At 38.1% G+C, this 25231-nt stretch overlaps 1 protein-coding gene across 3 annotated transcripts in view; it reads left to right on the forward strand.

Annotated features, from left to right (window-relative positions):
• The window catches only part of usp46 (ubiquitin specific peptidase 46), a 90087-nt gene extending 77862 nt beyond the window's left edge, over positions 1-12225 (forward strand). The window contains exons 8-10 of one of the 3 annotated variants that reach the window (XR_010017355.1): positions 1358-1436; positions 2718-2869; positions 5849-12225. Coding sequence is in view for 2 of the 3 variants with exons in the window: in XM_063043153.1 (XP_062899223.1) it covers positions 1358-1436; positions 5849-5950 (181 nt within the window). In the remaining variant the exon portion in view is untranslated. The remainder of the gene's footprint in view (positions 1-1357; positions 1437-2717; positions 2870-5848) is intronic. The other 2 variants (XM_063043153.1, XM_063043151.1) reach the window with 2 other exon arrangements.
• The last annotated feature ends 13006 nt before the right edge of the window (positions 12226-25231 follow it).

The raw sequence follows: 25231 nt of genomic DNA on the forward strand, positions 1-25231 counted from the left end.
CCAAAACATATTATTTCCTATCAGTTAAGACTTGGAAATTACATTGTCTGCTCAATTTTCTGATTTCACCTAAATATACAAGTATAATCTGTATATAATGTAATAAAAGGCCTACCTTTACACTAACTGCATGTACCTCAGTATGGCTACTAAATGCTTGCAAATTTGCACCTCAGCTCCTCGATAATACAAGACATCGCATTCCTTTCCCTGTCTACCTTGCTGCCCAGTCTACCTAACATAATGGACAAGTTTAAAACAAAGGTTTATTTCTGAGCACCTAGCTAGTTTATATCATCAGTTAGTAAGACCATAGACCATAAGATGCAGGAGCAGTATTAGGCCAGTTGGCCCATTGCATCTGCTTCACAATTTCATCATGGCTGATCCAATTTTCATCTCAGCCCCAGTCTCCAGTCTTCTCCCTGTATCCCTTCATGCCTTGCCCAATCAAGAATCTATTGACCTCTGCTTTAAATATACATAAAGACTTGGCCTCCACAGCTGCCTGTGGCAAATAATTCCACAAATTCACCACACTCTGGCTAAAGAAGTTCCTCTCCATCTCTGTTGTAAAAGGGCGCCCCTCTATTCTGAGGTTGTGTCCTCTGGTTTTAGATTCTCCCACCATAGGAAACATCTTCTCCATGTCCACTCTATCAAGGCCTTTCACCATTCGATAAGTTTCATTGAGGTCAACCCTCATTCTTCTGAATTCCAGTGAATACAGGCCCAGAGCCATCAAACGCTCTTCATATAACAAGCCATTCCAACCTGGTATCACTTTTGGGAGCTTCCTTTGAACCCTCTCCATTTTAATGTTGAGATCTCAGTACTGACCAGAGCTTTTTTTTCTTCCTGACCATTCCTAGTGAATTACATGACTTAAAGTTTGTCTTTCATCTATTCGGACTACTTCCTATAGCTGTGTAGAAGAGGATTTATTTATGGCAGTACATAGTCAATTTTACTGCTTGACTGAAGCACCAGAGATTAAATGGGACCAGAAAGATATTTACGCAGATAATATAAAACTGGGTTTAAATTGAGTGACTTCGAAAGCCAATTAGTAATGCAGAGAGAAGAAAACTTTGGAAAATTTTAAAATAGAAATTGGAAATAGGACAGGAAATAAGGTATGAAAAATACAGAAGAATATGTAATCTGATTTACAAGGGCAAATCACTGTATTCGGTATCTATTTCGACTACTATAAATCAGAGTAACTGAGCATTGCTTCCAGGATGGCTTTAAAATGAGGAAATAATAAAGCCTTGATTTCAAGAATTATTGCACAATGTTTGTTTTCTTATGCTTGTGAGATATCCTAGTTATATTTTTCTCTTTTCTCTTTCAGTGGTCCTAACCGTGGACACTACATAACTATTGTGAAAAGTCATGGCTTCTGGCTTTTGTTTGATGATGATATTGTTGAGGTCAGTCTGATGAATATTAATACCTGAATAAAATTGTACATTTAAAAGGACAGGAATGGGGTAGATTCGTAATTGTGTTGCATGGCTGATGCATAGAGTACAAAATTGGAATAGATGGATTATTATGGATTTGGTCTGATTTTATTTTTCTACACTGAACTTGTCAGCTTTTGTAGTTATACTAGAAAAAAATTGCTTGGGGATATGAGAGGGAGTGAGTGCTCACTTAAGAGTATGAAAGCTTCCTAGCCATTCTATCCCCCTCTGCATTCTACTTGGCTGATAAATATAGATCCAGGCAGTACAATAGAAAATTTGCCCTGCTCTTTGGGGAGATTCCAATCAAGGTCAACCATCTCCTAGTTCTGTACCAGTGCCACTCCCAAAATCTTTATCAGATAATTCAGGGAAAAAAGTTGAGCTGACATGCATATTATTTTGTTTTCTTTCACAGCAAGCGTAGCAATTGGTTATTTTTGTTTTGGGTCCAATGGTAGAATTTGCAAAATCAGACGTCTTTCTGGGGACAGAGTTAATGGACTATAGTAACAATAACTTTCATTTATAAAATTAATTTTGAAATATGTCCCAAGGCACCTCAAAAACTCAATCAGAGAAAAATGTACATGGAATAAGAATAACTATTTTGAAACAAATCACTAAAGATTTGGTCAAATAATTTGGTCTTACAAAGGGTCTTAAAGGAGGTGAGAAGATTAGAAGGATGGTGGGAATAGATTTGAGTATGGAATCTAGTTGATGACTTGACTGAGAGTATAAAGTTAAGCACTGTGGAAAATAAGAAGCTTGGAGGAAGTGAAAGATCTCTGGATGAGCTGTTAAGAGTAGACGTCGTGGTGTGATGTTTATAAGGCAGCAGGTGCTTAATAAGCAGAGTAACAGATCCATGATTTCAGCTCAGGTGAAAACCTAGAATGGGAGTATTAAGGAACGGCAAACTCATGTGGAGCTGCAAGGACAGAAATAATGGATGTGCAGGATTTGTGAAATAAAGTTTAGAAGTAGACAGTATATATGAAGAAAAGGCTTTTGGATAGGGTGCCGAAATAGCAAGCATTGTTTAAGTTTCAACTGGTTGCATCTGTCTCCTCAGAACATCTTGTTTTCTGTCTAATTTAATATCCAAAAGCTTCATTTTATTTACAATATCTTTACTCGATATTTATTCCTTTAAATATGATGGGACCTAGGATTAACCCTGGGGAAATGGGAACTCTTAGTGTTTGCTATTACCCATCTATTAACTATCTTCTTCTTTAGAGCTTTCAAGTGTCAGTTTGGCTCACTGGTAGCTCGTTCACCTCCTGAGTCAGAAGCTGGTGGATTCAGGACCCACTGCAGTACATAATCTAGGCTGACACTTCAGTGCAGTACTGAGGGAGTGCTGCATTGTCGGATGTGCCATCACACAGGTGAGATGTAAAAGATCCCGTAGCTCTATTTGAAGAAGAGCAGGGGTGTTACCCAAGAGTTCTGGCCAAAAATAGCCTCTCATCCAACATCACCAAGTCAGATTAGCTAGTCCTTTGTGACCCTGAAGTACACAAATTGGCTGCAACATTTGCGTACATAAAATCAACATGATTTTGAAACAATTGGTTTTGATGCACTTTGGGACATCCAGAATATAGTAAAGGTGCCATATAAATACATTTTTGTTTTTCTTTTTAACTTTTCCCTTCCCTCCATTTGTATTGAAGGTATTGATGTACATTTCCGTAGGCACATGGGCAACCTCACCTTTGTTGTCGGTGTTCATTGATGAGTTTTGCTGTTAAAGTCTTAATATTGACCGAGCAGACTATTTGTCCATGATAGAAGTGGAAAAAGATGGGTGTGCAACCAATCCTGATCATGTCCTTGTGCAACCTGCAACAATATACACACCTAGTGGTGTCTCAATAATGATCAAATAGGCCATTTGTGTATCTAACGCTAGTATTATTGGTTTCTCACTGAGTAATCATGTCTGATCATTATTAAGAAATCACTATTACATGTTGCAGGAGAACAAGGCTGAAGTCACTCAGTTGTGTGGTTTGAGTTTGAAATGTGGGTTTAATCTTGTGTTATATAGCTCTGCGATTTCTTCTCCAGATGAGCTTCAGATCTCATGTCAGTCAAACATTTTGTGATGCACACTGTAGAATTTTTCTCAGTGATATAATTTTGTAGTCCCAGCAACATATTTGTAGATCTCCTCTGCATTCTGTTTTTGCAATCATGTGTTTCCTGTAAAATTGTGACCAGAATGATGATAGTACTCAAACTGCAGCCTAGCTATTGTTAGATACTTGTTCAGAACAACCTCCTTACTCTTGTATTCTATGCCTTGGCCAATAAAGGCTTTTTAACTACCTTTTGCAGGTATGTCTTTTTAACTGCCCTGCTTGTCCTGCAACTTGCAAGGACCTTTGGTTATATCTCCAAGGTCCACAGCAGGTGGATATCTTCATCACTGTATGTTCACTTGCCTTTTTACATTTCCCTAGAAGCACTCCATAGTAAATAAAAATAAAAAAAACAGCAGATGCTGGAAATCTGAAGAAAAACCAAAATGCTGCATAAAAATGCAGCAGGTAAGGTGGGATCTGTGGAAACTTGAGGTTTGATGAACAGTCCCAGACCTGAAATGTTAACCTTCTCTTTCCATAGCCTACTAAACCTTTCAGGTATTTTCTATTTCCATATTCACAAGTGCTTTTACTTCACACTTCCCTGGATTAAATCCCACTTACAATTTTTCTGACCACCTGTATCTATAGTAAATTTATCTTTATAACCAATTACATTGGTCAGCTCTTGCTGATACTCTTTGCCACTCTTTTTCTGAACCAGTTTAGATTGTGGTTTCCTTTATTTAAAAAGTTCCTACTTTTAGATGTGTTCTACCTCATTACCCAGAACCTGTCTTAGTTGTACATTTTCCCTTGTTGGATTAGCAACCTACTGAATTAGTATTTCGAACATTGCAATGAACAGAATTTATCTTGTGGATTAATTTTTGGATATCTTGTAATCTTTTAATTATTACTCAGTTACTTACATATGCCTTTCTAACCAGTTTACAGATATCATTTTTGATTTCATTTCCATTATTTGGCTGCCTATTATGGACCTAGCATAGTGTGTTGCTCTCTTGGTATTATTTAGTTCAATACAAAACAATTTGTTTGGATTTATTCTGTATTTACATCGTTGTGCACTAATGCTACAATGTCTATAATTATTAGTATAAATACCTCAACCTTGTTCCCTATGTCCCAACATTTGCTTTTTATGAGGAATATTTAATTGTTTTTCCTGAACTGATTGCATATTTTGAGGTTATGCTAATAAAATAATTCTGTTAAACTTTGAATTATTACATACACTGTCTACTGGAAATGCATTGAAATGAGTCTACTGACTGAATCTGCCTTGGTGGTGATCTAGCTTCTGAAGTCTGTGGATTAAGTAATTTATATAGAGTGGATAGGCATTGACGTGATTTATGACAACCTATGGTATTTGCTCCATCTGAAGGTCATTGAGAGGAGGCATGTGAGATGGAATAACGTGAATTATGAAGCTGCATCTTCCTCTCCCCTCAGGAACTGAGGGAGTTAAACTATTTTATCTGAAAATTTAAAGTAAATCTTACTTGTTGATAAATTGCCATTGACCTTAACTTCCATATCTGCAACATGCATAACTTGGTCAAGGGAAAAAGGTGGTGGTGTTCTAAGGGAGACAATCTTGTGATCCTCCCACTTCAACATGAAGATGGATGGAGCAGAACATGACCAATATCAATCACATTTATCAATATTTTTGAGCATGGACTCAAATGGTAGAGATTTGGTGAGCTGTACAAGCACCCCCATCAGTCTCTGAATTTTTATTAGGGTCAATAGAGAATATGTAGGAACTTGCTTTAAAGTGAGATGCAGCTAGTGACCCAGGGCTGGGATAATATGAAAAATGTAATGTGGAAGGATGTTATGCTTGAGTATTATGGGAACACTTTTTGGAATAGTAAGCAGAATATCAGATGTTTAAGACTACTATGTTTGGGAATTAACAAGATTTGAAACAAAGGAATAAATCAAATTATTATGAATTATTTTATCTAATCATAGTTTGACAAGTTCCCAATCTGAATGCAACTATAGTTGGTTGGAAAGCAAAATATTTGGCTGATGTGATCAAAGGTGAATTAAAATTTCAAAATAATGTAGGATTGTGATTTGCCAATTAATCAGAAATTTGCCAATGCAGATATTTGGAAGAAGCAACTCATATTTGCAGTTTGAAAATTCTCAAGGTTAAAACATTACAGTACTAATCTGAATTTGTATCTGCTTATTTTATAAGTTTAAAGTTGCTAAGGAATTCTATTTCTCTTACAGAAAATTGATGCTCAAGCTATTGAAGAATTCTACGGTTTGACTTCAGACATTTCAAAAAACTCGGAGTCAGGATATATTTTATTTTATCAATCAAGAGAGTAACATGTAAAACACTGGACTAAGTAATCAGAAGGATAATTGTTTAACTTGTCCAAAGAAGATCAGGCCATTGCCATCTGATTATTAGGGCATTCATTGTCCTTTAAGGGCCTTTCGCTCAGGATGTCGGAATAGGATTTCGATCGTACTCCAGGCATTTGTAGGCTAATGGCAAATATATGATCTTATGGGAGATGCAAGTCAGAGTAGTTTTGACAAGGGAACATCCTGTCAAAATACTAACAAAGGTAATGCAAGTATGCATGCAAGACTGTCTTTCCTTCTTTTTAAAAAAAAGCATTGCAGTGAGCCAATAGATATGGCAGTGTTTCCATTTTTCCCCCCATGTAGGTGTACTTCTTTTGCTGAGCCCAAACATTTGTTTATGTTACTAACATTAGACCTGGATTTTAGAGCATAATGGGGGTAACAAAGAAGAAAGAATTACCTCTAAATTCCAAAATGCAAGTTTGCCTCATCCAAAATGACCGTTGATTCACTGGATTAGAAAAATAAATGTATTTCGGTTGATTTTTATTTTCCCTAGTGTAATTTGGAATATTGTTGCTAATTGCTTCAAAATGTGATTTTTTTTTGTGTTAAAAGCCCTTTCATTGCAGACTAATGTATAGCAGCTATAAGTCATAGAAACAGTTAGTTTGATCATTTCATTTTTAAATTGCTGAATGGTTTCTGTCTTTGCATGTGTAAAAGGTCCTATCTTCTGAGAGATCAAGAGAATGGGAACAAATCATGAATTATTATTTTATTCTGATTTGAAGTGAATAGTATGCAATCAAAATTTGAACCTTAAAATCACTTTTAAATAGTGCAGTGTAATTCTTCAATAGTCTTATGGTTTAGTCTTTATTTTAAATGGCTTCCCAATATAACTAGATCATGTAGCTAATATAGCTGGACCACACTGATCATTGATAACAATCAAATATATGACTTTCTGTGATGTTATCTAGTGTTTCTTCTTAATCATATCTATGAGAATACTATAAATATTAGCAATTGATTAGTTTGACATTAGCACGTGAGATGGGGTAAACAAAATATCTTTGGCAAATCTGGAATGGATAGAAATAACTATACAAAGGATCAAACAAAGACATTGTCAAAAATGCTTAAGAGGTAAACTGAAACTAGATTAATAGGTTCTTGATTGAATGTGTTGGTTTAGAACCGGGGTACCCTACCTGTGGTCCATGGACCCTTTGTTAATGGTATTGGTGCAATGCATAATAAAAGGTTGGAAGCCCCTGATTTAGAAGAATATCTAATCTCTTGGCCTATTTCATTTCAGTTCAGATTAAATTAATAAATTTGATTTATAAAGTACTAATCAAATGAAAGGGCTTTTTTATTTAAAATCTTACTTGATTAATATTTCCATTCTACATATGTAAGATTCATCTCATTTGATTTTCTTTTAAACTTTTACAAAATATTTACTTTTTGTTTCTAAATTAAAGTACTTTGTTCCAGTCTGTAGACTACATTAGAATAAAATGCCATAGACATCTGTATCACTTACACAAAATTCTAAACAACTGTCACATCTTCCTGCTTATGATCCTTCCAAAAATCACTTTGGTTATTTATATTATTAAAATAATTGCCTAGTAATTCAGTCTGTATGCAAACCTTTATGCTAGTTTACCTAACCTTTGCATTTACTTACCTTTACAAAAGTTCTGACAAATATTGTTTCAATCTAGTCTAAAGTGAGTATTGTGATCAATTTGCTGCAGTCTAGTCCTTGACTGATTTTTTTTTTGTGTGGTGATCAAATTGTATTAGGTTTCAATTCGTGTGACTTTTCACTTTTGAAATTGGTCTTGTATAGTTGCTTCTTATTGATGACCAGCATCCATAGCACTTGTTTATAATACCTAGGAATATTGCACTATTTTTTATAAAAATCTGTTCTCAGCTCAATAAAATGGTCTGTTTGACCATGTTAATTTGCAATCAGATTAAAAGCATGGTGATGAAAATTACAGCTGATGGTCCACCTGATCACAGTAGCTAAATCAGTATTTTAACAGAAATCCAAAAACACGGAGATCAGATCAGCTAAAGCAAGGGTTCCCAAACTTTTTTATGCCATGGACCCCTACTATTAACCAAGGGTCAATGGACCCCAGGCTGGGAACCTCTGAATAAAGATTGATCCCCTTAGAACCTACCTAATGGTTTTCATAAAGCAACCTCCATGATGTGAAATGCCTATTTGAATGTAGTGCAGGATTTTTACAAGTTACCAAGGCCTTGTTTCTTCCAGGTCTGGAGTTGATAGCAATTCCAAAGTCCTAAATCCTGGCTAGATTCCTGATCTGCTGATCCCTCATTCTACTAGGATTTATCTATAGTTGATTAAATAGACATGCACATTTTTAGATTCACAATTTGTTTGGATTCTAAATTCTGGCACCTTCCCAGCTGGACTAGATTGAATTGCTAAAGGAAACCGTTTCCATTATGTATACAGCGAATATTTGTCAGCCCACCTATCCTTCCCTGCCATCCATTTGGCATCTGACAAAAAAAAACAACACAACAGGTATATTTGAGATAATTTTGTTTTGGCAATGCTGAACTTGTTTTGTTTCCCTTAGCTTGCCATATTTGGTCTAAATATTAGACCATGACTTCAGAATGCCACTGGTGGTTCACAGATGGACATTGCCTTTTTAAATAGTTAGGGGATGGTGATTATGATATCACATTACTTTCTCTTCAAAGAACCCTTTCCCTTCTCTTGCTTCCCGAGATTCAAGGTTGTCACTTTCTTGAAATTTTCATGTTAACCCAGAAAATCTTTGCCCAATAATGTACCTTCATCCAGCATTCATCTGTAGTGAAGTCTTTAATTCTCAAGGAAATTTTCAGGGGAACATTACTTTGGAATTGTCTTTTGGAAGCTGCCTAATGGCTATGAACATATAGCAAAAGTAAGTTTTTGTGGGTTTGAGTGGAGGAGGAAATGAACAGCAAGCAACATGAATGTGGTCGCAGAACTTAGATTTTGAAACTTTCAGAAACATGTATTGCCATAGTCTCGCTGTCAAAGAATTGGATCCCATTAGAAAGTGCCACCTCATTTTCTCTTGGGTCAACTTTCCTCAATTTAAACCCTGAGATTACTGTAGTATACTTTTGTATGCCTGCTGTACCACGCTGTATTTTGTCCAATTAATTCCTGACAATTCTCTGTAGGTTGAATTTCCAACTCGTTCCTCCTGCCGCCTTATTCTGGCTTCAGCCCCTTTATTTCCAGTCCTGATAAAGGGTCTCAGCCTGAAAGTCAACCGTTCATTTTCTTCCACAGATGCTGCCTGACTTGCTGAGTTCCTCCAGCATTTTGTGTGCTCCTCAGTTATATTGTCTCTCCTTCCTTCAATTAGTAAAATAAGCTCATTTGCAATTTTCTAATGTAAGCAAACATTTTCTAAATGCAGGCAAATGCATCTTCAATTTATTCACTTTTGTTTTAGTCATCAAAACGTTCTTCCATTTTACTAAGCATCATTTAGCCATTCCAATTTCTATACAAATAAAATTTCTGATGATTTCACTTTATCTATTTTTCCCCTTACATCTGTTCAGTCTTTACAGAGCTTGCTAAACTAGGAAGCTAATTAACTCAAAATTGGGCACTATGTTGCTAGTTGAAGAAGAATTTGTGACAATTGTTACTTTAGGCTTAGATAAAATTACAGAGTTAATTCTGGCCCTAGACTTGTGCATCATTTAAATTGCCTTTAAAACTACTATTTTACAGCCTATTGGTACTTTGTGTATTTGTATGGAGGAATGTGGAGAGATACACTAGTTAATTTTGGCACTGGTATTTTAATATAATGTCCCCTGCACGTTTCCCTCTTGTGTAGCTAACTTGTGCATGTCCACAGATCCGTGAAAAAAATGGTGAGGAAAAGGAGGAACACAGCACGACCAATAACCTTTTCGAAGTCTTGATGCAATTAGAAAAATTACAGGCTTCTATCCAATCTGTACAGGGCAACTTGTGCTTGTTTGTGTTTATAATCAGATCAATCATCTTTAGTATACTATTCTTTAAAGTTACTGATTAATTACCTGACCTCCCAAAATCAATCTTAGTTTTTGCACTCGTCAGTCTATATATTTATCCTTCTGAAACAAAGGTAGTTTAAGCTGCTTGTATTTTCACCGCCTTCTCTTTTGTAAGAAATTTTTGTCCATGAAATTATTCTAAGTTATTGGAAATAACAAATGCACTCAACAAATTTATTTTCTATCTTTCTTATAGCTCTTCCCTGCTAGAATATTTTCCTTAAGGCAATTTGGGCGTGTGAACATTGTTGTATTCCAGATGTTCTGTGCCACAGTACAGTTAACTTAGCAGTGTAGATTTCTTTTGACGTTATTTTTCCTTTCAAATTGTGGGCAACTTTAGTATTTATTGTGTATCTAACTGTTCAAGCCTCATTTTACTCAATGATTGTCAATGTAATAATGGGCTAGTGCAATTTAAAAATGGCAAGTCACACTTGGAGGGAACGGTGTTCAGTGCTGCAAATACAATAACTGTTTGTGTTTCAGCATCCCTACCAGCAATAATCTGACTTTGATAAATGGTGCCATGGCTTGTATATTACCTTCCAATCAGCATTTATTGCAGCTTTTAAACTGGACTCCTTTCCAGTGCTGATGAAGAACAATTAAAAGATAAAGGTTGTCATGAAATTGCTCATTTTCTTGCAAGATATATACTCCTTTTAGTCCAATTGCTGACAATATTGTAATAACAAACTCAATGTAAAATTGTTATTTTTATTGGCTGATGGCAATGCCTATTAGATTAAATAACTTCAGTGACCTAAAGTTAATGACTTTTATTCGCACATCCCTGTACATGACATTCATTGCACATTTTAGGTACTTTTTAATGACCTAGTTTGCACATCTTGATACAAATAAATGCTGCAGAATCGATATTTTCACTGTACTATTTGTCTCTACTTCATTAAATACACTTTTCCCCTACATTGAAGTGAAGAAAACTAACATTTTTTTTTATTAGCGAAATGTAATATTGTCAACATTTTAGTTTAAAAGCAATGAGTTTTTAGTGTAGGTTCAATATCTGTGGTTCTATCCATTTTTCTTATTGATTATGTAAACAGTAGAAATACACAGAAATCAATAACCTGCATATAGAATGGATATGTACCTATATATATGAAAGCTGCAAATCCTTTTCAATATTAAAATGATTAAATGTACACAGTTTACTCGAGGGTTTCTGTAAACTACTGTAATAGATTAATTGCAGTTAAGAGATTTAAAAGGTGCCAAACTTAGAATAATAGATATGTATGAGAAAAGATTTATTTTTTCATACAACCCCTAGTGCATATGATGGCAAAAAATAATGTTGGCTTGAAATTGTAATCTGCTGTAGTGAAATAACACACAATGCTCATATCAGATGACATTTTGTGGGTACATAAAATATCTTAATCATTGGATCATTTGGCATTCAAAATATATAGTGCCAATGGATAAATTTATGCATTCAAGAACTTTTCACTGCAGATGTACACAAGTAACAATATTGTAATCCTAGAAAGTGGTGAATACTTTCTCTTAATCTTTGTGTCTTCATTTCTTCCATCACTATATTTGGTCAAAGCAGCATCAGACTGAGTAAATAAATATGTATCAACAAAAAGCAGGTTATGTGTAAAACTTCCAAAAGCTTAACACTTAGTTTGGAAGAATGAACTGATGGGAAAATGTTACATTTTAATGTACCTATGTATGTGTACCCACACAGCACTTTGATTTAAATGTAATGTGTTCATTAAATGGGGATCATGACAGAGGATGTATATAGAATTTGTATATAATCTGTATTTTCTTCAATAAAATCTAAAAACAAATTGTGGTTGTATTTTCTCCAGATCACAATATAAAATGTTACAACCATGTACCAGAATTTTTAAAAAAACATCATTAAGGAAATGCCTGTTAATCATTCCAACTAGTTTCAGTTGGGTTGTATTATTAAGGGTGAGGCTAGGCTGGTGTTTAAGTCTATAATCACTTCTTGAGCGCTGAGTTGTCAGCTTGACCCAACAGAACCCCATTTTGGTTACTAAGCTTTTATAAAAGGAGTTTTAGTAATTTATACCCAGTGATGATTGGAAAAACTGACCAGTTCTCTATTTCTAAGGACAGCATGTGACTTAGGTGATTTTGTTTCTTTGAACGTCATGCATTTGTACTTCTAAGGGTACATGTCAAAGATTTGTAGGTTATGTTTTGCCATGTTTAAATATTTTACCACAGGTTACTGCAATATTTTAAGCATGAGCTGATGAAAAGCAATGATAGGGAAAAACTGAGCAGGCAAAATAGGATCTTTGGACAAAAAACTTAACTGATGACCTCATTTTTAAAAATATTGGATCAGAAGTTAGCCATTTAGCCTTAAGGCTTGCTTCTCTTATTCAACAATACAATGGCAGACCTGCAATTCCATTTGATTCTCCTATAACCCTTGAGTCCTTCAATAGTCCAAAAGTGTTCCTCTGTCCATGTCCGAACCTTGATAACTCTCTGGTATAGAAAGATTCTTCATATGGAAGGCATTTCTCATTTCACTTTTAACAGAGCAGCTCCTTTTTATGAAACAATATTGCCTGGTTTTGCATTCCTTCCCCACTTTGCTCCAAATAAATTGCTCAGTCTTTTGCATTACTTGTCCAGGAACATAATATTATGCCATTGTGGCCTCTTCTCATAAAAGATCAGACTAGCTTTATTATCACCGTCTGACAAGGTTTTGCACCGATCTTTTTGGTATGCTTATCGTACGGCGTGTCTTGGGCATCTGAAACCTGGCGGAGCCCATCCCTCTCCAGGTTTTGTCTTTAAGAGGTCGAGTTGTTAGCTCGACACTCAAACCAGGCACGGACGGAAAGTGTTGAAGTGAGCCTGCTGGATTCGAACTGGGGACCTCTCACCCAGAAGTCCAGCACTGATGCCACTACGCCACCAGCAGTACAGTACAAAGACATAAAACTTATATAAATTATAAAGTCAAGTGTACAGAAAAAGAGATAGTGTTGATGGACCATTCAGAAATCTGATGATGGAAGGGGTGAAGCTGTTTCTGAATCAGTGGGTGTGGGTCTTTAGGCTCCTATACCACCTCCCTGATGGAAGGGTGTGGGTCTTTAGGCTCCTATACCACCTCCCTGAATCAGTGGGTGTGGGTCTTTAGGCTCCTATACCACCTCCCTGAATCAGTGGGTGTGGGTCTTTAGGCTCCTATACCACCTCCCTGACGGAAGGGTGTGGGTCTTTAGGCTCCTATACCACCTCCCTGAATCAGGGGTGTGGGTCTTTAGGCTCCTATACCACCTCCCTGACGGAAGGGTGTGGGTCTTTAGGCTCCTATACCACCTCCCTGAATCAGTGGGTGTGGGTCTTTAGGCTCCTATACCACCTCCCTGATGGTAGAGTGTGGGACTTTAGGCTCCTATACCACCTCCCTGATGGTAGAGTGTGGGACTTTAGGCTCCTATACCACCTCCCTGATGGTAGGGTGTGGGTCTTTAGGCTCCTATACCACCTCCCTGATGGTAGGGTGTGGGACTTTAGGCTCCTGTACCACCTCCCTGAATCAGTGGGTGTGGGTCTTTAGGCTCCTATACCACCTCCCTGATGGTAGTAATGAGAAGAGGGCATGTCTCAAATGGAGAGGGTCCTTAATGATGCATGGCATTTTCTTGAAACACCCCCTCATGAAGATGTTGGGGAGGGTTTACTCAAGATGAAGTTGGCTACATTTACAACACTGCAACTCTATGCAATCCTGTGTGTTGGAGCCTCCATACCAGGCTGTTACATAACCAGTCAGAACACTCTTCACTGTATATATATATATAGAAATTTGCAAGTCTTTGGTGACATAGTAAATCTCTTCAAACTCCTAACCAGCTAAAGCTGCTGGCATGCATGATTGTATTGGTGTTGGGTCCATAACAGATCCTCAGAGACATTGACACCCAGGAGCTTGAAGCTGCTCCCACTTGCCACGGCTGACCCCTCAATGAAGATTGCTGTATATTTTCCAGATTTCCCTTCCTAAATTCTCAGAGGATCACTCCTGTAAATTATCTTGTAGATTACCTCTACTCCCTCAGAAAAACTGATAGGGAGTCCTTAAAATTCTCTCATTCCCCTGGGAGGAAATTTAGGTTGCCATCTGTAGTAACGAGACGGTGATCACACCCACTGGTTTCGATTATCAGCCCCTTTATCTTCAAAAGATTTCGAAGCAATCATGTGATTTCCAGGAGGACAGGTAAAAAGCTTCAAGAGAGGAATTACATTTTTAAAAAACTTGAAAAAAGTCCAATGTCCTCATTAACTTGAGTATCCCTGGCCCAAGACAACTGGATACAGGAAAGCATTAAGCACCTAATCTGTTTCTGTTCAGAGCACATGGAGGCCAAGTGCGACAGTAGGAGCATTTACTAAGCAACAAGCTCCGGCTGTTGGTGAGACTACAATCCTACACAGAGTGTATTAAATAGCTTGGAATCCAGTGGAAGTTATGTTCTACCTTGAAATTATATCTAAAACAAGCAATAACAGAATCTTAATCGGGTTTAACATCATCGATATGTCATGAAATGTATTTTGTGGCAGCAGTACATAGTAATAAAAAATATAAATTACAATAAGCATATATAAAAAAATAATTAGTGCAAAAAGAGAGGGAAATACTGAGGAAGTGTTCATCGGTTCATTGTCCATTCAAAAATCTGATGTTGAGTGTGTCTTCAGGCTCATGTACCTCGTCCTTGCCTGGAGCAGTGAGCAGAGGGCAAGTCCTGGGTCCTTAATGATGGATGCCACCTTTATGAGGCATTGCCCTTTGAGGCTGTCCACGATGGAGTTGGCTGAGTATTACTTTCTGTAACGTTCTTTCCTAATCCTGTACCGTGTTCCCTCCACAGCAGGCAGTGATGCAGCAAGTCAGAATGCTCTCCACTTTACATTTGTAGACATTTGCAAGTACCAAATGAGCATACCAAATGAGCCCAGAAGCCTATGAAATACAGCTGCTGTCGTGCTTTCTTTATAATTGCATCAATATGTTGTGCCCAAGATAGATTCTCAGAGATGTTGACACCCGAGAACATGAAACTGCTCACCTTTTCCACTTCTGATCTCTCAGTGAGCACTGGTGGGTGTTCCCTTGACAATCGGTTCCTGAAGTCCACAATCAATTCCTTGTTCATGTTCATGTGATGTAACTATTCATGTCAGCTTATTATGTAACAGTTCATGTCTTGTAACTTATTAGAAGTGGAAAGCAAGATGTTCAAAATTAATAAGTCCTCTTTACATTTGAAATGTTAAAAGTAGCTCAGATACTGTATTCCTATTCCTCAACTTTTCAGAGAAATAATTCCTGACAAATTTTTAATTTCTTGCATGGGGTAAAGGCATTCGCTGTTAGCGTTTAACAAACGGTTTGCATGTTTATAAATATTAACAAAGAAAAAATGTTATGAGATCATTGTTTCAGTCCTATCTGTATTTTCTTAGACACGGTCTTTTTTTAAAAACATAAACTTTTCTTCCCTCTCTTCGTTACAATGGAAATCGGACACGTACCATTTAACTTCGATAGAGGAATTTGCCGGCGATACGAAAAAACACAATCAGGGTCACGTCAAAGTTTTCTTCAAGAAATGCGATATCCCTACCGATTCTCTAAAACTCTTTTTGATGACTAGAGGTGAAGAAATAACATTTGCGATTGCTTTGAGAACCTCAAGAATTTGTAACAGGAGCGCACCGCCTCACAAACTACCCAGTCGCCAGGTCAGTCGTTTCCTTTTCCAACTGCAGAGTGTCCGCACTTCCCACATTGACCTCATTAGTCAAAATGGAACCCACTACACCATCCCAAGGGACAATCTAAGAGGATTTAGTCAAAGGAACTTCTGGTAATATAATTTTCGAATACAACACGCACACGCTTACAAGCCAGAACTGCTGAACTAATCACAATCCATGCTTGAAGCTGGCACAACACCGTGCAAACTGTGGCTAAAAGCCATGGATTAGTAAAGGTAACTGGAGGTTTATCAGGCGTTTACGAGCTGTTCCAGAGAAGCGAGCCGGGTTCGGAAATCTCGCACGCGATTGGTGAGAGAACGGCTGATGGTTCAGGGAGTCGGGCCCCGCACTTCCAGTCAATGCCGCTCCATAGCAACGGCTAATACACCGACTCCAGGTAGGTGCTCGTAGCGTTTTTAAATGGCACGGCATTTCGGGAGAATGTGCTGTAAAACGTTTACACGTCTTTTGCATTCCCTTACACAATTGGCTTCAGTAATCTTCAATCAGGCACCGGCGCTCTTGATGTCCGGCAACGTTGCACGGACTACGTATTTAAGTGAAAGAAGTGGGCCAGTTTTAAAACTTGAACTGCTGGCTGGAATTGGGTTAGGTGGATTGACTTTGGTGTGGAGGAGCCTAGTAGTTTGGAAAGGGTTAGCTTGTAGCCTATGGCTGCAAGAGGGAGAGGTGGGGTTGAGATTGAAGGGGGAGGGCGGGAGACTGTGGAATACTCCCGAAGTAAGGGCAGCCAAAAAAGGGGTGCATCAAGTGAAAGACCTGAAGTAAAGGGGGAACAACAAATTGAGGAAAATGGGTGAATTGGAGGAATTTATAGTTCTGATTGAAGCCAAACGATTAAAATCGAGAGAAGGTGGTAATTGGGATTCCCCTGTTCTTCTGGTTTCAACTAGAGTCTATCTTGGGTGCATGTCTTATCAAGTTAGAGAATACATTAGGCTTCCCTTACGCTGTTATAATTGCCAGAGATTTGGACATGTTGCTAGTTCATGTCGAGGTAAAAGAAGATGTGTGAAATGTGGAGAGGATCATGATATTAAAGTACGTAAGGCAGCGGTGCCGAAATGCAGTTTCTATGGAGGGGACCATATAGCGGCGTTCAGAGGATGTGAGTATTTTAGTAAGGCAAAGCAGATTCAGGATGTTAGTATCCAACAAAAAAATATCATATGCTCAGGCAGTAAAGAAAGTTGATAAGAGAGCAAGGGATAAGTAAAGAAAAGATTGGAATGATGGGGAGTCAGTTCATTCCGAGTTCTCCAACTATGGTTCCTTCAGGCATGTTGTTGATGACTAAAGAGTCTTTTTTTGGCGTTTGTTGTTGATGTACTGTTTGGGGCTAAAACTACAGCCAAGAGGTCGGATATGATAAAAGTAGTTGTTGGAGCTGGGATTCCTTGATATAAAACAGATTTGGCCGGAAAAATTACATGAGTATATGATAGACAAACAATCGCTGAATACTTGCCAGTTGTCGGGATCAGAGAGTACGGAGGAGCTTTATGTGGATGAAGAGGCCAATAGTTAGTATTTCGATGTTTTTAATATTACAATGGAATGCAAGAAGTTTATCTACAAATGGTCAAGAATTAAAAAGATTTGTTGGAACTTTTAAAGACAAGCCTGATTTGATCTGTATACAGGAGACATGGTTGAAGCCTCATTTAGGTTTTGTGATCGTTTTATGATAGTTTGAGAGCTGACAGAACAGGTAAATCTGGTGGGGGGTGTGCAACTTTCATAAAAACAGGACTCCAGTTTAGAAGACTTGATATTAAATCTAACCTTGAAATTGTGGCTGTGGAGGTTTGGAGCTCTTGTGGTCAAATATCTTTGATTAACTTTTATAATCCAGGTAATATGATGTTATCAGATTTGGATGAAATTATGAATAAGGTAAGATCCCCAGTAATCTGGGTTGGAGATTTCAATGCCCATAATCCTATATGGGGTAGTGAAAGTAAAGATTGTAATGGAGCAGTAGTAGAGGAGTATCTAGATAAATACAACATGGTACTACTAAATGACGGAAGGCCTACAAGAATCAATATTGTAAAGGATATGTATAGTCACTTAGACTTATTTATCACTTCCTCAAACTTAGCTAGGGTTGGGGAATGGGATGTTATGGCCAGATACACACTAGGAAGTGATCACTGTCCTATATTATGTCGATTTGGTAGAAATTTGATAGTAGAACTTGAGGAGAGGTCTGCTAGGTATAATTTTTCTTTGGCCCATTGGGATGAGTACCAGGAGAAAGCTGTTGATATAATAGAAGAGATTGATAGGGAGGGCTCCATAGACGATTGGAATGAATCCCTCTGTTCTATAATTCATAAAGTTGCTCAGTTGACTATTCTGCTACGGAATGTACTTAAGGCTCGAGCATTAGTTCCATGGTGGAATAAAAATTGTGATATTGCAGTAAGAAACAGAAATAGAGCTTACAGGAAATTAGGAAAGTACCCAGTGTTAGATAATGTTATAGAGTATAAAAAGGAAAGAGCAGTAGCAAGAAGAGTAATTAAAAATGCAAAGAGGGATAGTTGGGGAAGATTTTGTGGAACCCTGGGCCCTGAGACACCTATAAAGCAGCTATGGACGATCATTCACAGAATGTCAGGGATATATATAGGAAACCATCTATCCCAGCTTTGCTGGGATATTGAAGCTGTAACCAATAAGGAAAAGGCTGATATGTTTGTAGAGGTGTTCCAAGTGTTACACAGTTCTGGAGAGTTAGGTGATTTGAGAAAGGAAGTTATGTTAAAGGAAAGTTGGAAATTGGACAGGAGTTTGGATGATAATAGCTCCATAAATTTGTTTTTCTCCCTTCAGGAATTGCAGGAAGCTGTCCAATCAGGTTCAAGCACTTCTCCTGGTAGGGATGGACTGTTATGAATTGCTTAAGCATTTAGATGACTATTAATAGAAGTTCTAGCATTGTTTAATTCAGTGTGGAAAGAAGGAAAATTACCAGTAGAATGGAAGCATGTGGTGGTAATTTTAAAGCCAGATAAGGACACGTCTAGTCCTAGTCGTATCGGCCTATAGCTTTAACGTCCAGTGCTTTGTAAAACTATGGAACGAATGGTCACCAACAGACTTGTTTATTTTTTGGAAAATAAGGGACATTTTGCTGCCTATCAAGATAGTTTTAGAACTGGAAGATCAACAATGGAATCTGTTGCCCTTTTAGATCATGATATTAAAAAAGCGTTTCAAAATAGAGAAGTAATGGTAAGTGTATTTCTAGATATTGAAAGAGCATATGACTCACTATGGAAGGATGGCTTATTAATTAAACTTTATGATGCGGGAATTAGAGGTAGAATGTTTAATTGGATCAAAGATTTCCTTAAGGAAAGGACAATTCAAGTAAGAAAAGGCGGAACAAGCTCCAAGTCGGTTAAAATAGGTAATGGTACGCCTCAAGGTAGTGTCATTAGTCCAGTTCTTTTTAATGTCATGATAAACGATATCTTTGATCAGGTAGGGCCAGGATTTGGCAAATCATTGTTTGTAGACGATGGTGCAATCTGGAAAAGAGGAAGAAACGTCAAGTATATATTAAGGCATGTACAAAAGGCTTTAAGATCAGTTGAAAACTGGGCTAATAAATGGGGTTTCAGAATTTCTGCTTCGAAGTCCAAATGTCTGATTTTTGGCTTTAGAAGAAAGATTCCTGATCGTGAATTGTGTCTATATGATTCTGCACTAGAAAGAGTCAAGGTATTCAAGTTTTTAGGTGTCTGGTTTGATGAAAGACTTACTTGGAGGGTTCATATAGATAAAACAATTGGAAAGTGTGAGAAAGTTTTAAATGTTATGAGAAGTATTGCTGGATGTGACTGGGGAGCAGGGTGGGAAACTATGTACTTAATATATCTAGCTATGATTAGATCAGTTATAGATTATGGTTGTATTATTTATGGTTCTGCTGCTACGGCAGTGCTTGGAAAATTAGGCACTGTGCAGTCCAAAGCACTTAGACTCTGTTGTGGAGCTTTTAGAACAACATCAGTCCCGGCATTATGTGTGGAGATGGGAGAAGTGCCTCTACATTTAAGACGAATTCAGTTGGGCCTGCAGTATTGGGCAAAACTAAATGGATTCAATCACAGCTGTCCATCGAAGTGTCTTTTGCAGGAGAAGTCAGAGCGCCAAAGTAAAGTTAAAAGATATCCATTTTTAGATTTGGTTAATAACTGGACTGTGAAATTGAAACTGACTGAGGAAGACATAGTTGGCCAAATTTGCCTGCCACCCATCCCTTTTTGGCTCTTTCCAGAACCAGAAGTAGACCTATTCCTCCTTTTTCAGCTTAAAGGAAGCAGTGCAATTTCATCAGCGATGATCACAAATGAATATTTAAATAATAAATGGGGATCTTATCTAAAGATTTTTACTGATGGCTCAGTGGACCCAGATTTGGGATGTATGTGTCTCAACTTGGAGTTAAGATTGGTCACCGAGTTTCAGATGGTGTTTCTGTCTTTGCAACAGAATTATTAGCAATCCTCTGGGCATTATGGTGGATAGAAGACTCTCAACCATGTAGGGTTATCATCTGTTCGGATTCTGCTGCTGCCTTAGAGTCTATAAAAGGGACTAAATCAAAAGCTCGTCCTGACATAGTTATTGAGATTCTCTTAGTGTTGTTTAGAGAAGGGAAGATGGGTTGTACAGTTAGATTTTCATGGATACCTGGGCATGCTGGGGTGTAGGGAAATGAAATTGTGGATGGCATTGCAAAGTCTTCCTTACAGAGCAGGCAAGTAGAAATTAGAGTTCCCCTAGGCAGAGCAGAATTGAGAAGTAGGATTAAAAAAGGTATAGTGAAGAAGTGGCAGGAGGATTGGAAAAATGAATTAAGAGGCAGGCATTATTTTTCTAGTCACCCACTAGTTAAAAAGGTCTCAGACTGTTACCTTTTAAGTCATAGAGATATGGTGAAATTTACAAGACTTAGGTTGGGGCATTGTGGGCTGAACTATTATTTAAATATAATAGGAAAACATCCTACTGGATTATGTGACTGTGGTAGTCCAGAGACAGTCCAGCATGTTTTGCTGAGGTGTAATCGATACAAAATTGAAAGAAGCATGCTGTTCAAGAGGCTATCTGGCTTAAATTTATTTTGGTTTTCTATTCAATCTTTGTTTGGCCATCAAGAGAATCAACATCTGATTGAAGAGTCTGTCGTTCAGTTTATACATGAGACTAGTTTATATTCGAGAATTTGAGTTCCTTGAAGTTCTATAATTAATTGTACATCCTGCGGAGGGCTGTAATACGCCCAGATGAGTCTAAACAGCTGGAAATAGAAGAAGAAGAAGAAGAAGAAGAAGAAGTTTTAAAACTTCAGTTAACGACTTGTCCGATTCCCTACCGATACTTGTAATCTTCTTTTAAAGTTTTGACTTAAAGTTTGGTGGCACGGTAGCGTAGTGGTTAGCGTAATGCTTTACGGCACCAGCAATTGGAATTCAATTCCCTCTGCTGTCAGAAGTTAGTTTGTTTGTTAACCCCGAGTCAATGTGGTTTTCTCTGAGTGCCCTGGTTTCCTCCTACATACATTCCAAAGACCTCATTCTATATGTTCTATATGGGCGTCACTCTATTCTGAGATTGTGCTGTCTGGCCGTAGACCCTGCCCCCCACACACACTATAGGAAACACCCTCTCCACATCCATTCCATCGAGATCCTTCAACATTTGAAAGGTTTCACTGAAGAACCCCCCCCCCGCTCCATCCCCCATGCTTCTAAATTCCAGTGAGTACCGGCCCAGAGCCATCAAACACTCCTCATATGATAAGCCTTTCAATCCCCGAATCATTTTCGTGAGCCTCCTTTGTCAGCACATCCTTTCTTAGATAATGGGCCCAAAACTGCTCTCAATACTCCAAGTGAGGCCTCACCAGTGCCTTATAAAGCCTCAATATTACGCCCTTGTTTTATATTCTAGTCCTCCTTGGGTACTTTCACCCAGTAGGGTGGTTACAACTGTAACACATTGCTTGAGAAGATTATGGAGGCAGATACTTAAGAAGCAACTAGACAAGCATTTGAATTGTTAAGGCACAATACGCTATAGCTGATTGCTTGTAAATAGGATTAGTACAAATAGGTGCTTGATGGTTGGTATGAACAATGTGGACTAAGGAACTTGTTTCTGTACTTAATGGCTCTATCACTCATGGGTGCAGTGATTTGGACATCATAAATGATTATAAGACTACTGGTGTAAAGTTAGTGGGATATTATATCTGTGCATGATTAAAATGTGACTTTGAAAGGAAAAAATGGATAGGGATGGGGGAGGGGAAGAGTCATCCTACAGACAATGATCCCTCACTGAGTAAAGACATTCATGTACGATAGGTGAGACTTGACCATCATCAGGCTACTATCCGCAACAAATATATGGAATGTGAAAACTATATCAAACTGGAAATCTAGAGAATGTGAAGCATCAAATAGAAAATGACTGGATGTTTTGATTCTGATGAAGACAAACTGGTCTATTCAGGTAGTGATAAACATGACTGAGGTGTGGGAATGATACCAGATGCTGAAAGAAGCAAAAGCCTTATGGGATACTGGGCATTATCAGAGTACTACAGGTGAAACTCTGAGAACAACCTATCAGCATTTCAAAAATAGTAGTATATGCTCCAACAACTGATTGTAGTGAAGAAGATATAGAGAGTTTTTATGAAACCTTGCAAGAAGCAAAGGACTACTGCAAATCACAAGATATCATTATGTTGGCAGGAGAGGTGAATGTTAAAGTTGGACAACAACGAGATGGTGATATTGTCAGCACATTGGGTTGGGAACCAGGAACGACAGAGGTGAGTGATCCATAAATTGGTGTTGTGCAAATGATCAGATAATAGCAAACACATGGTTGAAGCAGAATATACAGTAAGAAGATAGTGAACTTGGAGAAGCCCAGGTCAATATTGCAATCAAATAGACACATCACAATCAGCAAACATTTCAGGAATGCCATGCAATAGTCCAAGGCATGTCCAGGAGCAGGCTGTGAGAGTCATCATGTTCCAGTGATACACAAGCTAAAGGTTAAGCTTAGATGGTTAAAGAAGTCTAAGGGTTTTACCTAATTAGATCTGGCTTGCTTGAAAGATCCAGGCATAAAAGTGAAATGCACTTTAGCAGTGAAGAACAGATTTGAAGTTCTCACAGTGGAGAACACACCGAGTTGGTTGAAGTTTTAAAAAAAGGCAGTCATGAATTTGTCTAATGAAGTGATACTGAAATAGAGAAAAGAGAAGGAAAATGGATTACAGATGAGATTCTGGATCTAATGAATGAAAGAAAGACAGAAAATCACACCAAACATCAGTGATAAATATAAAACTTTGAACAAAGAAATCAAGCAAAAATGAAGGGAAGCAAAAGGACAGTGGATAAATGAAGAATGTACAAAGGTAGAGAAACTGAAAAATTCTGGCGATATGCACAAGAGGGTGAGGACACTAACAGGTGCGAATTCTTGAACATCTAGTGGATGTTTGGAGGCGAAAGATGGATTGGTACTCATGGAAAAAGCAGATATACAGGCTAGATGGTCTGAATACATTGTCAACTCTTTTAAAGATATGAGACGAGAGAAGCCAACAATTAGACCGTAAGATATAGGAACGGTATTAGGCCATTTGGCCCATCGAGTCTGATCCACCATTTCATCATGGCCGATCCAATTTTCCTCTCAGCCCATATCTCCTGCCTTCTCCACATATCTCCTCATACCCTGACCAATCAAGAATTTATCAACCGCTGCCTTAATATACATAAAGACTTGGCCTCCACAACTGCCTGTGGCAAAGAATTCCACAGATTTACCTCTTGCTGGCTAAAGAAATTCCTCCTCATTCCTCCTCATCTCCATTCTAAAAGGACGCTCTGCAATTCTGAGGCTGTGTCCTCTAGCCTTAGACTCTCCCACCAGAGGAAACATCTTTCTTATCCACTCCAAGGCCTTTCATCATTTGATAGGATTCAAAGAGGTCACCCCTCATTCCTCTGACCTCTAGTGAACACAGCCACGGAGCCATCAAATGCTCTTCATGTGACAAATCATTCAATCCTGGAATCATTTTTTAGACCACCTTTGAACCCTCTCCAGTTTCAGCACATTTATTTCATTCATGAAATGAATGCTAACATTGCATATGCCTTCCTCAACACAGACTCAACCTGCAAGTTAACCTGCAAGTAACCTATATCTTATGGTCTTTTAAGACATAGGAGCAGAATTGGGCCATTGGCCCATCAAGTCTGCTCTGCCATTCCATCGTGGATGATCTTTTTTTCCCCTCCTCAGCCCCATTTGCCAGCCTTCTCCCCGTAACCTTTGATGTCATGTCCAATCAAGAACCTATCAATCTCCACCTTAAATACACCCAATGACCTGGCCTCCAGCTGCCTGTCGTAACAAATTCCACAAATTCACCACCCTCTGGCTAAAGAAATTTCTGTGCATCTTTGTTTTAAATAGATGCCCCTCTAGTCCTAGACTCCCTCACCATATCCTTTCCACATCTACTCTGTCTAGGCCTTTCAATATTAGAAAGGTTTCAATGAGATCCCCACCCATCCTTCTAAATTCCACTGAGTACAGGCCCAGAGCCATCAAACATCCTCATATGATAACCCTTTCATTCCCAGGATCATCCTTGTGAACCTCCTATGAACCTTCTCCTCCAACAGCACATCTTTTCTTAAATGAGGAGGCCAAAACTGTTCACAATACTCAAGGTGAGGCCTCACCAGTGACTTATAAAGCCTCAGCATCACATCCCTTTGTATCTTAGATTTTTGGATTTTCTCCCTGTTTAGAAAATAGTCTGCACATTTATTTCTACTACCAAAGTGCATGACCATGCATTTTCCAACATTATATTTCATTTACCACTTTCTTCCCCATCCTCTTAATCTGCCTAAGTCCTTCTGCAGCCTACCTGTTTCCTCAAAATGACCTGCCCCTCTACCAATCTTCGTATCATCTTTAAACTTGGCAAAAAAGCCATCTACTCCATCATATAAGTCATTGATATACAGCATAAAAAGAAGTGGTCCCCCAACAACCCCTGCAGACCACCACTAGTCATTGGCTGCAAACCAGAAAATGATCTTTTTATTCCCATTCGTTGACTCCTACCAATCAGCCAATGCTTTAACCATGTTAGTAACTTTCCTATAATACCATGGGCCCTTAACTTAGTAAGCATCCTCATATGTAAAAGGCCTTCTGAAAGTATAAATATACAACCTCCACTGCATCCTCTTCATCTATCCTACTTGCAAT

Source organism: Mobula hypostoma, chromosome 3 (assembly GCF_963921235.1).
Source record: "Mobula hypostoma chromosome 3, sMobHyp1.1, whole genome shotgun sequence".
Classification (NCBI taxonomy): Eukaryota; Metazoa; Chordata; class Chondrichthyes; order Myliobatiformes; family Myliobatidae; genus Mobula; species Mobula hypostoma.